Source organism: Tiliqua scincoides, chromosome 5 (genome assembly GCF_035046505.1).
Source record: "Tiliqua scincoides isolate rTilSci1 chromosome 5, rTilSci1.hap2, whole genome shotgun sequence".
In the NCBI taxonomy this organism is placed as follows: domain Eukaryota; kingdom Metazoa; phylum Chordata; class Lepidosauria; order Squamata; family Scincidae; genus Tiliqua; species Tiliqua scincoides.
Genome location: NC_089825.1, coordinates 43,639,324 through 43,657,113, shown reverse-complemented (window position 1 = coordinate 43,657,113; position 17,790 = coordinate 43,639,324). Strand labels below are relative to the sequence as shown.

The following is a 17,790-nucleotide window of genomic DNA, read 5'->3' as shown; positions in this document are numbered from 1 at the left end:
CTAATTGCATCCACAAAGAGAGGGTTGAGATTCACTATTGTATTCTAATGCCATCTCTAGTGGTAGTGATTGCAATTACAATTGAACTCAGGGGTTTTCCAGTACTACCTATTAATATCTGTCAGGTGGTTACTTACTTTGTATGTTCATACAAAACAAAGCAACTCACCCTTTAACACTTAGTAAGCCAGCTTGGATTATAGACTCAAATTGGCCCACCTACCTCTTGATTATGAATGAGCATAAGTACATCCCAGTCCTTCTCCCAGTATGCTTTCCCAGTTCTTTCACTGACCTGTGGGGAAGTTTGACCAAACCTCTCTCTTTGCTGTTATCTAAATATTAATTTAAGTGCTTGGACCACTCTTTCCCCCTTGGAATTAAAAGAACTAGAAAGGCAAAATGGGTGGGGAATCAGGATGTGCTCATGCAAATCCTTAATCCTGCTGTAGGCAGATCATCTCAGATGGATCTTGTGAACTAGCCCACTGTCAATCTTTGGTGTGTAAGCATGGCACTTAAAAGATCTCCTTCTCCTACCCAGAGCCCTTGAAAATTTGCATGACAGTTGCACTAGTGCTACCAATCAGTTATAGATAAGCCCAGACCACCTACTGGCTTGGATAATGCACCTTAAACAAATGGAACAACTTGACAAAGATGAAGCAGTTTCACCCTTTCTCTAAGGCTCTTCAACCAGCATCTTTCAATTGAGTTACCATTGAAGAAGCTTCCTTTAAGAACTCTGGTTCAAAATGAGTGGAAAATATTGCTTTGGGGACAAAAGTTAGGTTGTGTTGACATTTCTGGTGAATTGTTTTCTTTCAAATAAAATGCTAACCTGTTTAGACTATAATCCTAAACATCCTGATCAGTAAGTACCATTTAACTTCTGAATAAACATACTTCCAGTTGCATCTTTTAGTATATTTTGCTTTCTCTTTGGGTCTAATTTATTTCTATACATGGCACTTCTGTACTGAATGTTAAGCAGGCTTAACTAGTTTTCTCTGTTAATAGGTGCACTGGTAACATGCACTGGAATCCAAGTTTCACAGAATTGGGGGGATATTTTGCTATAGAATATAACGATTCTGGAATTTATTAGATTTTGGAAGGTGAGCTGAGCTCTGTGTATGAAAGTAACTGATAGAGTTAGCACTGGCAAATCAATTCCTTCTGTTCAACTCCCGAAATAGATAACCCTAATCACCAAAACAGATTACAGAGTTCCAGGAAGTGTCTGCCAATCTGTTTTTCTCTAACATGTCGTTTCCTTATTAGTGGTGTTGGATGACAGCAAGCGGCTAGCAAAACGAAAACTGATAGAGGAAAACCGAGAAAAGAGACGTCGGGAAGAGCTGCAGAAAACAATTGGGCTAAAACCTCAGCCAACTGATGAGGAATGGGAGCTTATCAAAATTGTTACTGAAGCGCATGTGGCCACCAATGCACAAGGGAGCCATTGGAAACAGAAGAGGAAATTTCTGGTAGGAGCCACAACAATATTGAGTTATTCTAGCACCATTCTTTATTTATTCTTTTTCTATCGGGCATGTTGTGGATTCAGGTCCAAGCAACATTGATTCTCTGAAGTAATCCCTCTGAAAGATTTTTTCCTTAAACACAACTGGTTCATTAGTAAATTCAACTAAATAAATTTATCACTGTTACTGTAGTTTTTCTCAAAGAAAGGAACTGTTCACACGGGTGCATTATGATATACCCAGTTCAAACCACTGGACTGGAAACATGTTTCTATGTGAAAGTCTTGTTTTGGGTTCATTTATACAGGGCAACAAAATACACTGTACACAGAGCAACAACTCATGTACACACACTGTACACATGTACCTGCATTGAATGGAACATGTGAATAATTGTATCCAGGTACAGATTAACAATGATTGAACCCAGATATATACATGTACATAAATATGTGAACAACTTTATTACCTATGGCCACTTTTCTTCAGAGCTTTCTATGAAGCTAACTGGTCCCTATAGCGAAAAGTACCCCATGAGGACTATAGCAGAAAATCCATTCCTGTGATCAGGGATGGCCCAAGACTTTCTGGTGCTTGAGGGGGCATTTCCTTAGTGTGCCACTTGGTGGATGACAAATAGCCACTCCCCACAAGGAGACGCTCTAGCCCAGCCATTTTCAACCACTGTGCCGTGGCACACTGGTGTGCCACGAGTGGTCCACAGCTGTGCCACAGAAATCTGGGGGAAGGTCATTTATTAATAGGGCCAATGGGAGATGTGAGCCCCACTGGTAGCATGGTGTGCCTTGTCAGTTGTCAACAACCTGGTGGTGTGCCTTGACAATTTTAGTGCCTTGTCAGTGTGCCATGAGATGAAAAAGGTTGAAAATCACTGCTCTAGACCATGACTCTCTTCTCCTCTCCTCTACTTCCCACTTCTTCATCCACTGCATCCTCTTTCCTCATCCTATTCAGTTACCAGTGTGCCAAGAAGGACTTGAAGCATCTCTTTGTGCTGCCACCAAATGTCAGTGGTCAGGCAAGGTGACTGGTGGACATTCAGGCTGTGTCCCACTCCATGATAATTTGCTTCCATAAGATGATATAAATTGGACAACAGGAAGTAGCTACATGTGGATAATACTCCACTACCAGTTCAAATGAGTACTGGCATGTCAAAAATCTATGTAAATTAGAGCTGGGCATACAATTACTACTTTTGAAAGCAGTCTTGAAAAGTCAATTTTATTACTATACTACCGCTAGGTCAGCAATCATCAGACTCACAACCACTGTGTTATGAAAATGTGGTCTCCGTTCAGACCGCAGCTTACCATTCCACCTGGTTGCCACATGTCTTTCACCTTGTTCAGGGGACAGGGACACTCTGGGCAGTCGCATCTGTTGCCCAGTGTCCCAGAAGGCTGTGCAACAGAACATCCGGTCAGACACGACTGCCTAGAGCAGGGGTGCTCAATAGGTGGATCGCGATCTACCAGTAGATCGCGAGGCAAAATGAGTAGATCACGGAGCCCTGTCTCTCCAAACTGTTAATATGTCATATTTAGCTAAACTGACACTGAAACTGACACTTTAGCTGCTCTTCAGGCATGCAGCAACAAAACTGACGAAACTGACTAGACTCCAGCAGGGGCTCCATACATTAAAGGGGGTGTCTGTCAGACGCTTCCTTCCCCCCTGGTAGATCTCCGGGCCTTGCTGGGTTTCAAAGTAGCTCTCAAGCCAAAAAAGTGTTAGCACCCCTGGCCTAGAGTGTCCCTGTCCCCCCAAAAAGATGAAAGACCTGTGGCAACCTGGCAGAATGGGAAGGTCTGCTCACAGGGTGGTAGGGTTATGTCCAAACCCTGGATCTGGCTCCCAAGCCAGGGATTGGAAGCCCCTGATCTAGGTATTTGGGGTTTAATTAATTGTGGTCTGATAGCTTAAATTAATGATTAAGAAGCTTCCCTGTCCACTATAGTCAGCTTATAATGTTTTTCTTTTCTTTGTTAGCCAGAGGATATTGGACAAGCACCAATAGTAAATGCCCCAGAAGGTGGGAAAGTAGACTTAGAAGCCTTCAGCCAGTTTACAAAAATTATCACACCAGCAATCACACGAGTGGTGGATTTTGCCAAAAAGTTGCCTATGTTCTGTGAGGTATGAATTGCGTTCCTGTAACATTCTCTTGCTTTCTGCTATGGTAGAAGCTTTTCTTGCATTTAAATGTGTGACAGTTGCCTTCTCTAATAACAGTTTAACAACAAAACAAGGAATTATTATCAAAGTGCTTGTAAATATATCTCATCAGATGGTATCATAAGGTTGGTTAGAAATAATGAAGCCAATTAGTCATGTCTAAGTCCCATTGGGCTCAGTGGGACTCTGCCATGACTACCTGAGTCATTAAGAGAACAATCATAAGTAATGCACTCAGCTGGTGCAAGTCCCTTGCGCCAGCTTGGGAGTGTCGCAAACATGCTGTAAAGCACATTCATGACTACACGGGAGTGGGGGAGGCCAGCACACTGGCATCCCTGCATCATCATATCCCCACCAGGAAGGGGTAAGTTTGCGCCAGCCTGGGGAGGCCACTGTGGGGGGGGGTTGGGGGGCAGGGGAGGGTATTTGGGGTGGGGAAGGGTAGGCAGGCCTGTGGGTGGAACGAACCATGCAGGGAGGTGGGACCGGCCTCCGGCACTTGTGCCAGATCCCAACCCTCCTTCCGAGCAACCTGGCATTACACTGGCCTGCTCATATCTGCACCAGCAGTTTAGCTGGTGCAGATCTGAGTCGTCCCATTGTGGTGACTGGGGCATTACTCAGGGTAAGGGGCCATAAGTCCCCTTACTCCAAGTTGCGCTCCATCCACCTTCAAACCTGTGCTGGATACAGCATGGACAGTTGGCCTGCCTGTTCCAGTGCAGGTTAGGATTGGGCTGCCCCTCAACTTGGAATCCAACCATTGTATGACAAGCTTTCAAAATCCATTAACCTATTATTAACTGGAACATGATCCTAGATATTTGCACTGATATGTCATCCATTTGAAATGTCAGTGTAGTGTTCTTACATGTTTTGTGTATGCCATTGTGTTTGACAAATTTACCAGTAAGTGTCTGGTTGGTGCTCCATGGGCTGGGGCAGCAAAAGCCATTTGATCAACCAATTTGATTAGAATTAAATTAGACTTGGGGTCAGAATGGATGTGACTTTAATAACATCGTTTGCCCTTTCAATGTTGTGTTTCTATGATAAATGGTGGCCACAAGGGGAGCAATCCGTTTTGGGATTGTGGCATGGAGGAAGAGAGACTTTAATGCTTCACCCTTGCATTGTGCTCCCCAACAGCTTCCCAAACAAATCTGCTCAGTAGAAAGCTCTATTGAGTTCTATGGGATTTGCTCCCAGGTACATTTACCTGAAAGTCCCTTTGAACTCAGTGTGGCTTACTTCTGAGTAGACATATATGGGCTTGCATTCCTAGTCACTGCTAAGTTCCATTGAAATCATTAGTTATAACTAACTTTCTTATTCATGGCTATCAGTGCAGTCCTATGCTTGTTTACTTGGAATTAAGTCTCAGGTATACAGGTATAGGATTGCAGCCTAAATATTGGATGCAACCCATTAATTTCAATGGTGATTAGTCAGGATTTACTTTCTTGGATACAATCTAGTGAAATCATTTTGGAAATGATTTGGTATTTTATTTTGGAAAATCTGATTAAATTTATATTTTAGTCTTATCACTTTCTATTCCCTTTTTTCCGCATTCACTTTCTTTTTTCCTTTATGCAACAGCATGACTTTCAGGAATAAAAATGTCACCTGCCCCTGTCGCTCTTGTCTTGCCTTGTGTAAGTTATTCAGCCTGATGTTGAGGAATCTGACAGATTAGGATCAGTCAATCTCCTTTTGAATCAAACATTCTACACCTGAAACTGGCATTTCTGAAAGAGAAAACGAAAAAATTATGACAGTACAATCAATGTCAATTTTCCTTAGCAAAAGGCTCCTTTTTTTTTTTAAAGATTTCTCCTGCCCTTGGAGCATTGCTTTCACTTCTGCTAAGCCAAGATTCTGTCGCCCACTCACAATGTTTCTTGTCAAGATTAAATGTAATCATTGTGTCAGCTCTATAAATAAAGATTTCCCTCTCACCCACCCCAAATATGAATGTCAGCAGAAGCCTAAAAATAAAAGAACTTATTGTGAAGCTGATATAAGGTAGATTTTTTTGTTTCAGTGATGGCTCAGGGCAATTCACAGTGTTACAGGCATAAAAACAATGAGTTATTGTTTTATCACTGTCTTGGGGCCCAATCCTATCCAATTTTCCAGTGCTGGTGCTGCTATGCATATGGGATATGCACTGCTTCTTGTGTTGGGGAGGCAGAGGCCTCCTCTAGGTATAGGAACATTTGTTCCCTTACCTCAGGGCTGCATTGCGGCTGCCCTGGTGCTCGAAAGTTGGATAGGCTTGGGCCCTTAAACATTGATTAAGGAATGACTACCTAAACCTAGGATACTGTCCATTGTGGTCTCCTTGTTCTCTTATTGCATTCCAGTCTACATTGGACAATGGTCTGGGGGATGTAGGTGGAAGAACAAAAGATGTCTATAGAGGCTGTATGCAAACCCCCAAAGCCAATCTGGTGCCTGAAGCAGCCCCCGATTTCACTGCCAGTGCATGCACACACACCCCTCATTCGCCTCACCTCACTTCCTCTGATACCTCATTTAAATTGCACAATGTCTCCATTCCCAGTATCCTCTCCACAAGCTGGTTTAAGGAAGTAATGGGGTCACAGCATTGGCTACCTCTAGCTCCACCACTGGAGGAGGTAGAGGTAAGCTAAGCCAGGCCACACCACTCCATCCTTCTCTCGTTCATTAGTAGTGCATGTAAGAAGAGGATGGAGCAGCAGCAAGGCTGATGATGGGCTGGGGGAGGTGGTGAGTGACTGAAAGTGCAGAGCACCCCCCCCACCACCAGCTTTCTGCTTTCCCCAGTGTACCACTCACAGGGGCCATTTTAATTGGCCTCATGGATGGGGTGCCCCTAGTTTTCTATAATTATAGATACCATGTTGAATCAAATGGCATCTATCTAACATTACTGCAATACATAGATATTGACATATTGTTTTGGTGTAATACCTGCCTCATCTTGACTCCCAGTCCTCCTGTGAAGCTCAGTAGAAGCTTAAGAATAAAAATAACAATAGAAGTAGATTTATCCAGTAGTTGTCTTCAAAAGGCAACTCTCAGTACAGCCTAGCTGCCTGAGGATGACATGCAGATACTTCTGTTAACTAAAATCAGCTGAGATCTTCATCTTATCACAACAAAGGGAACGAATGAACCAAAGCAGTGCACAGGAACTTATTTGTATTTTAGTTTTTAGTGTATGGAACTGAAATTTCTTAATTTGCAAAAGTGTTATAAATAAATTATACACAGGACACAATATATATTTTTAAAAGGAACTATTGGTAAATTACAAAAGAATACAAATACCACCTCAAAATCTGCTACGATGTTTCAGTAGAGAGAATAGAACTATAAAAGGTTCACCTTTCAATCAGTTTGTTGTTCCTGGTGTAATACCGTATTAAAAATCAGTATTATAGCAAGAAACAGCAACTTTCTCTTAAGTTCAGGAGCCACCTTGAGTACTATTCTATTATAGAAAAGCAGGATATAAATTATAGAAACAAAATCAATAAATAGATGTGTTCTCACTTGTAATTCCCCACAGTTGCCATGTGAAGACCAGATCATCCTTCTGAAAGGCTGCTGCATGGAGATCATGTCCCTCAGAGCAGCAGTACGCTATGACCCCGAGAGTGAGACTTTAACCCTAAATGGTGAGATGGCAGTCACAAGGGGCCAGCTGAAAAATGGGGGTCTTGGTGTTGTATCAGATGCCATTTTTGACCTGGGGATGTCACTGTCGTCATTCAATCTCGATGACACGGAAGTTGCCCTTCTTCAGGCTGTACTGCTGATGTCTTCAGGTGAGCATGGAAATGGGTTGGGCACTAAAATGAAAGTTAGTCATGGATAACACCACTGCAATCAGTGAGACTGCAAGTACCTTAACAGCCCAATCTTATGGGCTTGCTGTGCTGCTGGAACTAGTATTCCAGTGGGGCAGTATGTTTTATGGCTGCCACAAATGGTGACACACCATTTTGCACAGCTGGGCTACCGCCACAAACGGCCACAGTTCAGTGGCCTTCCAACAACTCTGGAGCTGGTAAGTCAGCACAATAACAGAGGAAATGTGCAGGGGTGAAACAGGTTGGAGATCAGGGCAGGAACAGGGCTGATCAAGACCAGAAAGGGGGCATTATCAGCAGCAATGGCACGACTGATATCCAATCCCACTTCCTGGTCTCAGTTCACCTTTCAAGGTTCACTTTAACTTGCACCAGCAAAAGAACTAGCGCAGGCCTGAATATAGACCCATTCAGGTGGGGAGGCAAGGGACCAAATGTTCTCTAACCCAGAGGAAACCCCCAGGACTACTTCTAACTGCAGGGCACAGTTGCATTGACAGGGGAGTTTTGATAGGATTCAACTGTAAGTCTTGTTAAGTTCAATGAGACTTACTCATGGCTAAGTTTCATTTATTAGTCATCATGCCTAAGACATAGATATTCTGAGATCATTCTAGTGAAGATTCCTGTGAATCTTTCATTCACAATGGATAAAAATGACAACTATTAAATATTCTTTAAAACGTAAAACATCTATTCAGTTCAATGCTGCATATGGTTACATATTAAGACTAAAACAACTAAAGGAGTTCAACTAAAGCTCTGCTGATGCAGAACTAATGAAGTACACATCCATCCTTTTAGAAATACTTACAGGTAAATCGTCAGTGTACAGATTGTCCATTGTCAGTGTCAGTGGCTTAGCACCAAAACATTGTCCCACCCCCCAAAAGCTTCAGAGGTCAAATGCATTTGACTTTCTGGTCTTCCTCAATGGTATTAAGAGTGTACATAAATAAATCCAAATAGAGCAAATCAGCAAACGTCCAGGCTGAAGAGCAAGCAGAAATTTGTCAGTTATGCAAATAACTCAGAACTCTTTATTCCTGTATTATCAAAACAAGTACAAGACCATCCAGAGATGGATGGTCCAGGCAAAATCTGGACCATCCAGATTTTGCCTGTTGTTCTGCCTCCAGAGAGGCATTCCTTTTGGGGCAATTTATCCAGGAGAACTTAGCAGCCACCCATCTGCTCAGGTCTTTAATGTAGTTGAATTAATTTCAGTGCATTTTCTACTACAAAAAAATGACTAACAGCTCACTCCTATCCACACTTTCCTGGGAGTTAGCCCCATTCACTCTAATACGACTTGCTTCTGAGCAGACATGCATAGGATTGGGCTGCATGTAGACCTCTCAAGTTCCAGCCTTCTGCTTTTCCCCCAAAGAGACCTTCCATCAACCTCAGAGGTGTGTTACCAAATGCAAGTGAATAACATATTTGTCCTTCATCTAAATGATACAGATCGCCCAGGACTCGTCAGCATCGAGAGAATAGAGAAGTGTCAGGAGGGCTTCCTGCTGGCGTTTGAGCACTACATCAATTACAGAAAGCACCACATTGCACACTTCTGGCCAAAACTGCTGATGAAAGTGACGGACCTACGAATGATTGGAGCCTGCCATGCTAGCCGCTTCCTGCACATGAAGGTGGAATGCCCGACAGAACTTTTTCCCCCTTTATTCTTGGAAGTTTTTGAGGATTAAAAAAGACTGGAGAGGTTCTCAAAATTCCTATAGCACTACTGGGTGTCATTTCATTCCATTGCCTAGTTCTTTTTATTTTGTCCATTCCCATTTTGTTCCATCTTGTTTTCCTTTGGAGATTTTATTTTTTAATAGGCACGAATGAATATGTCCCTTTGATGCGGGTACTTGTGACAAATTGCATTTGTTGTGTTTATTTTTTGTTTGTTTGTTTTGGTCCTTCAGTCCTTTTGATGTGAATTCTTGGAAAAGTTTGACATTGAGAATACTACGGAAGCAGGTTTCACTCACCAGCACTCAGGCAGCCATAAGCTCACATTGGTCATTGCTGCTTGTAGACAGATGGGGAAGTTAACCAAAATGGCAGGAAAAAAAATAGATAATCATATGTTTATATTTTAAACCCTGCCATATTTTGTACAGTATTAACTCACTTACAGGGCACATGACTACTTTGCTGGAGAGCAATCTAGCAAATGTTAGTCATGTCTAAGTCTAACTGAAATCAACAGGACTTAGCGAGGCCTACCTTTCATTTGACTGAGCTCACTGTTTCTAGTATTTCTTTGCTGCTCTTGCTAAGAAAACCCCTCCTCATCTTATTAGAACTTTCTATAACTGAGAAAGAGTGGGTATGGTGTTGTGGCTCAGAGACTGAACTGCAAACCAGGACTTCCTAATCCAAATTTTGCCTTTGCCAGGAATTCTCATTAGGTAGCCCTAGGCGAGCCGTGTCCTCTCAGCCTCAGCTCTCTACCTGCAATATGGGGATAACACTTATTTACCTTACAGGTTTCTTGTAAGAACAATATCAAGTTAATACATGTGAAGTACTTTGCACACTCAAAAAAAAGTGTTTTACAAATGCCGTTTTATTATTACTATCATCATTGCCGTAATTGCATCATGATTTTGAGACTGGTGTGGGTGTCTGAGGAAATCAAATACTTTTGTACATTTTAAAAGCAAATCCTTTTATCAGACTTACTAAAGTGGCAATCCTATGCACATTTTCATGGGTATAAGCTCTATTTACAATGGGGCTTACTTCTGAGAAAACATGCATAGGAGTGGACTGTAAGTGAACATTTTAACAATTTAATGTGGGCAGTCCTTCCCTTTCTTCCCATTTTCTGTTCCGTGTAGAGTGTGTAAGCTCTAAAGAGCCTCAGCAGTATAGAAACTGATACAATAATTCTGCTTTGCACCATGTCTCCCAAAACTGATTTGACTTCATATAACACAATAAGAAAATCCATCACATTCATAGTCCAGGCCAGCAGTGTTCAGCCTTTTCCACCTCACAGCACACTGACAAGTTGAAAATTGACAAGGCACACCGTGCTGCCAGCAGCAGGGGCTCACAACCCCAAATGGCCCTATTGATAAATGACACTCCCTAAACTTCTGTTGCACACTGGTGGACCACCCACGGCACACCAATGTGCCATGGCACAGTGGTTGAAAAACATTGATCCAGGCTTTTTCTACCCTGATGCTTTTGGCCTCAATCCATTCATTTCTTTTGGGGAAGGAGCCCTGATGTGCATACTGACTGTCCCATCTTATAATGGTAATCCATTTCAATGGAGAGAACAAGCAGGCTCATAAGCACATTCCTTTGCACCTGAAGGTCTTAACAAGGTGTTGACAAGCTCTTCACGGATGTCAGATGACTTCCAGAGCTTTGAATTGGGGTGATTTACTTTAAGTGAAGAATCAGTTGTCCTCTGAAAAACTCAAATCCATAAATGATTCTGGTAGAGCATATAAGAAAAAAATTAAGGTAACCTTAAAGTAGACATTAGATTACAATTGTTTTTGTACTTAAGACTTTTTATCAAAACTACTCAGGGACCATTCTCACAACCACTAGTGCACTTATCCACTTGTGGTGACTTTTTTTTTTTTTACATCATGGATGGAATACTGAAGTGAAGAAATGGTCATCTGAATACTACTCCAAGGGTCTACATCTAAAGTTAATTTGCTGTAGTGAGCTGAGATGTGGACTCATGGAATAATTAGATTATAACTTCAGTGCTTCCCCTTTCCATCTGTAGTGATAAAAAATAACCATAAATGGTTATTAACCATATATGGTTAATAAATAAACCATAAATCACCAAAAATAAGGTGATTTCATCTCCCCTTCTTACCTTTCAGTGCTGCTTAATCCGGTTTCTAATTTTTGTCTACATTTTCTCTTTCTGAAACCATTTTTTCTACTGATGCAGTTAATAGGACACTGAGTAGCAGCCAGGTATTCTGCTGCTCTGTTCTGTTAGGCTGGAGTCATGGCACCTGTGTGCTTGGGACTGTTTTGATGATGATGTCCATAAATGGTCTTCTGTTTCCCCCCATTCTAGGACAGTCTAGTTCCTGATTTTATTACGTCTTTGCTACAAATTGCTCCCAGTCTGGTATGATGCATCAGAAGGACTGTCTTCTTATTTTTATTTGTTTTTTGGAACTCAGCTAATGCATTCTCAAAGTACATATTATGAATCCTGCCACTCTAGTCTGTGCATTCACTTATCACTAACTAAGATCACAGGCTCTCCATGTTTGTTCTGTGATTATTCTTACAGTGACTTTAGCCCAGGACCAGTATCCAAGGAACTGTGCATCTAGTCCCATCTGACTAGGAGGACTTTAGGTTTGTGCCTCTTGAGCAGCAGTCAGGCTTTATGCCAAACTACTTTTGAAATACTGCAGAGAGGGTTTCCAGAAGGAGCTAGTAACATGACATGGAAATCTGTTGTAAGAGAAAAAACAATCCACAGAATTCATGCCAGCCTTTAGGTGCATGCAGATATTGAATCCTGGTCCATATTATTAGATAAAACTCTAGATGGCATTGTCCTTTCTGAAAAATTTTATACTCAGGTAGACGTTCACTGTGGACAAAAAAGGAACTATAAAGTTCCTTCCTCCCAGGTTGCATTGCATTAGCAAAGAAATATTTTGAATGCTAATACACCAAATTGTCATCCAGTCTGCCGCCCAGATACCTCGCAGATGTGATTTGCTCCATCCCTGTGGAAATTAGTGAAGTCCATGACTTTAATGCAGATCACTGGGAAATAAAAAAAATGCTAAGTTGTATAGAAAAACATAGAGTGATGGTGGGGGCAGCATAAAGCTGATGGACTATATTTGGTCTGTCAAGGTTTTTTCCCAAAACACCTTTTTTTGTTTTCTGCAGAAAGGCCTCTTTAGGTCCAGCCCATCCATGGAGGCACCTGAGGGTTGCCTCTGGTGATGGAGAAGGACATCTCTGCCAGTCCATCACCACAGGCAACCCATCCATCTCCACCACTTCTCTTCCCCCTCCCTGGAGCCTAAAAGGAAGTATGACATGTAATGGAAGAATAAAGGAGAATAGAGTAGTGGGCTAGTTTATCTCTTATGCTCTAGCCGCCGCCACCACTCCCATTCTCCTCTCTTCCACATGTTCTCTTCTGCTCTGTTTTCCCCTCCCTTTTCAAAACCAGGGAGTGGGAAGAGGAGCAGCAGATAAGAAGGCTGGCATTTGGCATGAGCTTCAGGTGTCAGTAGGACCTGCGCCAGCCCTGGAGGAAGTACCCTATGGAATGGTGCAGTTGTAGGTGAGCCTTTCTAAACCAGTTACAACTACAGGACTGTGTTATGTTGCTTTGTGTCCTTCCAGATAGATTTACTGCCATAAAAAATAAAAGTATAGTTTTGTGATGCCTTTGGTTTCACTTGCTCCTGATGACACAGGCATAAGCAACATTCACTTTGAAAATTCACACGTTCTGCCATTAACTTTCTATGCCATTTAAAAACAGTTATCCAAAAGTAGAATTGGATTAACTCAGGGAACTGTCAAAAGATGGACAGGTTTAAAATGTTCAAAATGTCAACAATTAACCCAAGCCAATCTATTTGTCGAACATTTGCCTTTCCAACAAATGCATAGGAACCGACCTTCAGTAGTTTATTGGGTCAGGAAAGGCTTTGAAAATGCTGAGTATGATCTTTGCAAATTCCTCCTTTACAAGCTGTATTGAAATATGAATGCAGGTTGTGAGAAAGTAAGACTCAGGGTACATCCAGACCACCCAATCCAGTTTGCCTCCTCTACAGCTGTTTTAAGAGAGAAGAGACAGGAGATCTGATCACAGATCTCCAGTGTCTCATGTGGTTTAGTCCTAACCATCCCATTTGGAGTCAAGTGAGAGTTTTGTTGAAATAACAGTCGCAGTCCAGACGTTGCAATACATGCATGATGCTCTACAAGTCCACATACTCACCCACTGAGCAAGGGGAAGCCTCCACCTCTCCCTGTGTGCTATGAGGTATCCTCTTATTCATGTAGCGGAAGCTGTTTCACATTTCAGAGAGTTGTGTATGGATGTTTTTAGAACCAGGTAGCTCCTGTCCAACATAGTAGTTTGTTAGGCACTTGATTTGTCTATGTTCTTTGTAATTCAGTATTCTAAAAACTAAGCCACTTTTTAAAACAAAAGTGTAAACTTTAGACACAACAAAAAATGTAAGGAGAGACTTTTGGCTCACAATGCATGTTACGCTACACAGACACTAATTCTTTGGACTGAGATATCATCAGCCATCAATCACAACTCAATAGCCATATTTCACTTTGGACAAACTTGATCTAGCAAAATGTCAGGATGTAAATTCTAGTCACTCCAGTTTTACATTTGTAACTCCACATCATTTTTAAATGATGTTCCTTTTCATTTACACCAGGGAAGGAGAGCAGAATTGTGATCTATGTAGGATCTGATCACTCAGATAATTTTTTTTTACTGAAGATGCTGCCCAGTTCAAGCAGTGATCTGGTGCATTGTCTTACCAATTCTGTAAAATCATAGCCAGAGTAGTAGATTTTGGAGTGACTAAAGTGGTATCCAACACCCAGTATTTACTATATGTGAGACTGGGCCTTTTGACTGAACACAATAGATCTGAACTTTTTCACGGCACTGCTGCTTCTTGATGGTGCCACATGGCTTTCAATTTTGCTTTCTGCTCTAAGTGTATTAAGCAAGTGGAGTGTTCTACATAAGATTTTTGTTTCCTATTGAAAACAAAGATTTGTCATTTTCAATGTTTCTTGCTCTAAATAACAGGTATTTTAAGCTGCACTGGTTTATGTCGCAATTGACTTTCTCTTAATATTAGACAATGTACTTTACAGTGAGATAACAATTTCTAAAAGCAACAACACTGTGCCAAAATATAGATGTCAGAATTAGACAATGGACATTTGTGATTATCTTTGTGCTAAATAATTGTTCCCATCGCAGGCCAGAGCGTGAAAAGAAAGAAGCAAACAAAACAGAATTGGAGGGAATATTACTGTTTTTAGGGATTTGCCTAGACAACGCTATAAACCACAGACAAGCATGTCATTGTCAGTGATGTATTTTTATGCTATGGAACTCTTAACATGTAGGTGTCATATTGACTACTTCTCGCTGCATGAATCATAAGCAAAATCAATCAGTCTTATGGTTTCCAGATGTAGCCAGTGTTTGTAAGGCTAATCCTTTTTTTCCCCCATCAGCAATTAGAATCCAGCCCAAGAAGACTCATCCATTCTTGCTAAGTTTGAAATCCAGTGTGGTTCAGGTGATAAGAGAGTTTTTGACGGATCTGGAATGATTTCCCAGCTCTGCTAAGGACTCACTGGATGGCGTTGGGCAAGTCCCTCTTTCTCTGCCTTATATTCCAGGAAGGTTCCCTGCCTTGCACAGTGGCTGAGAGGTTATTGAGAAAAACATTGTAAACACTGTGCATTTGAACATGCTTGGCTAACAAGCAAAAATGTCCTCTACCTGCCTTTTTGCAGAACTCAGAACAGCAAGACCTACAAGAGAAGTTCTGATTTGTCCTGTTCTTGTGATTTTATGCAAATAAAATAGATTTATCAGATATTTCCTTTTGATACTATGATAATATATGACCCTTCTATAAATTTTTATAGACACAACATTCTAGAGTGGTAGTTTTATTTTCCACAGGAAAAAAAATTCAAAACAAAGCAAGCACATTTATTTTAGAACAAAATAATGTTGCATTTTTTTAAAAAAAAAAAGAAACAAACAAATCACAATGACAAAAAAAGGTTTGGCCTTTCTCACAAAGTTTTTACTGTGTTGTATAAATGTTAGTCAATGCAAGGAAGTTCTGCATTGCTTGTGTGTATCAGTCCACTTTCAACCATGTCGCCTTCGAAAGCAATATTGTGCAGGTAATACAAGCTGTTTGTGACTGTCTCTTTGCACAGTTTACCTAACCTTACAAAGCTAACCCTTATTTATGCACAAGACAATCAAATGTAAATCTACATCCTGGTGTATACAGTACTGATGTAAATTACTGAGCACAATGTAAAACATTAAAAAGACACTTTATTTAATTACACAACCAAACTAGTGTTGGATAAGATCATATCAGGGCATGAATGAGCGACATTTTCTTTTCTTTTTTATACTTTTTAAATTTCTAGGTCTTCAATTTTTAATTTCCTCAAAATGACTTCATTTTTTTCCCTTTCATAGTATCTTTCGATTAAAAAAATGGGTTTGTTGGGTTTTGGATTTGGCTCCCTTTTTAAAAAAAAAAAAAAAAAAGCTTTTGGATTCATGCCCTGAAGTCAAGTTAGAAATTACTTGGATTTATTTGAAAAGGCTGACGATTCTGGGATGGGGGAGGTGCTGGCAGGGGAGGTTTGTTTCCTTCTGTTATTTTTTTTCCAAACAGTGTTAAGTGATATGCTAGATGGGTAATTTTTTTTTCAGCCTAAAAGATATGAAAATATGTGATCACAAATGTTTTAAACTATCTGAAGAGAAAATTTGTATATTTGGGGGAAGAATATAATTTTTACATAGCTTTTGTATGCAGATATTAATATGTAATTATGACTATAGTGGGCATAGATTACTGTGTAAGCTTGAATTCTAAAAAGAAAAAGCTTATAACCGAGCTATGGTTGTCTCTGTTTCTTCATTTAGGATTTTTAACTTAAGATGGTGGCACTTTAGTATAGTTTAGCATAGGGGGTTTTCAGTGGCAGCCCCACTAGAGAGGCATTTTATGTGTCACATCAGATTACCTGATGGAAATTTTGCTTCTCTCATCACCCCTCACACATGAGTGGGAAGCTTTCTGCTCATGTGTTGAAACCCATTCTGTTGTTGTTTGTTTTTTACAGCAATACCTCCCCAAACACTGACTCCTTTACCACTGATGTACTACAGCACTCTTCATTCTACGGTGATAGACAGTCACTATATTATTAATAGACTGTGTTTATACTAATTCCTTTCAACAAAAGAGTTCATGTCATGCTTGTGAGCTTCCTGGTATCAGGGTTCAGGGGATGGCCCAGCCATGTAGGCTATCTGATAGATGTAGATCAGCCATTTTCAACCTTTCGCATCTCATGGCACTCTGACAAGGTTCTAAAGTTGTCAAGGCACACCATCAGGTTTTTTGACAATTGTCAAGGCACACTGAAGTGCTGGCGGGGGGGGGGAACGCTCACATCTCTCAATGGCCCTACTAATAAATGACCCTACTCCAAATTCCTGCAACACACCTGCAGACCATTCGTGGCACACCAGTGTGCTATGGCACAGTGGTTGAAAATCACTGGTGTCGATCCTTGACCGTTGCCTGGCTTGGAGAGCCCCTGATGCATCTCTGGAGTATTTTGTTCTTAGTGGGCACCATCTACTGGGCTGACAGGAAAAACCCCCAATATCTGTCATTCATGCAGACAAGCCTGCATTTTATTTGTGGAGCCACATGTTGTCAAAGGTCCAGGAGACAGTTATGCTGATTGCTGCTTCTCTTACTATTCTTGATTCAGATGGTTTTATGCAAAATATTACTTTCCAACCCTGACCCAGAGGTTTGCCAGAAACAAGATTGTATTTGCCATGATCAAAAGGCATTTAAGGGGCAAATATAACATACATTATATAATAGGATGACTCATTCAGCATATTCAGAGTGCAATCATCTTATTACAGCAGCTCTCAGCAGTGGTCCAAGTCAAGTGTTTCTAATATAAGACAATGAAGAAATTAGTTGAAATTGGATGTAAATTGGTAGTCAGGAGGGTATCCAATTGCATGGCTTTCATTGTGGAGCTGGTTTAATCAGTTCCATTTTAAAGCCACAGACATAAAACCATATATACTAATGTTGTTTACTTTTGATGTGTGTACCTCCCTCTTTATGAATTCACTGCTGTAAGATATGGTAGTGATGTTCAAACTAGGATCAAGCTAGATGTGTGCCTAACTGCACCACACAGCTGGATTGAGGGCAGGGGTGTGTAGTTTTATTAATAAATACCAAGTGAGGGGACTTGTGAAACACAACAAAACCAGGGCAGGGTTGGGAAGAGGCTTTAGTCCTTTGCCCCTACTTTGGTTATGATCCTAATTGTGGCCCTTGTGTACTATAGTTATTTTCAATGATGCAAAATAGCACACAGGGACAACTGGGATCAAACCA

General features: G+C 41.0%; 1 protein-coding gene across 1 annotated transcript in view; it reads left to right on the top strand.

Moving 5' to 3' along the window:
- Positions 1–16,248, top strand: part of THRB (thyroid hormone receptor beta) — a 59,044-nt gene extending 42,796 nt beyond the window's left edge. The window contains 4 exon segments of the mRNA XM_066627407.1: positions 1,285–1,490; positions 3,501–3,647; positions 7,252–7,510; positions 9,023–16,248. Coding sequence (XP_066483504.1) covers positions 1,285–1,490; positions 3,501–3,647; positions 7,252–7,510; positions 9,023–9,264 — 854 coding nt within the window. The 3' untranslated portion in view covers positions 9,265–16,248.
- The last annotated feature ends 1,542 nt before the right edge of the window (positions 16,249–17,790 follow it).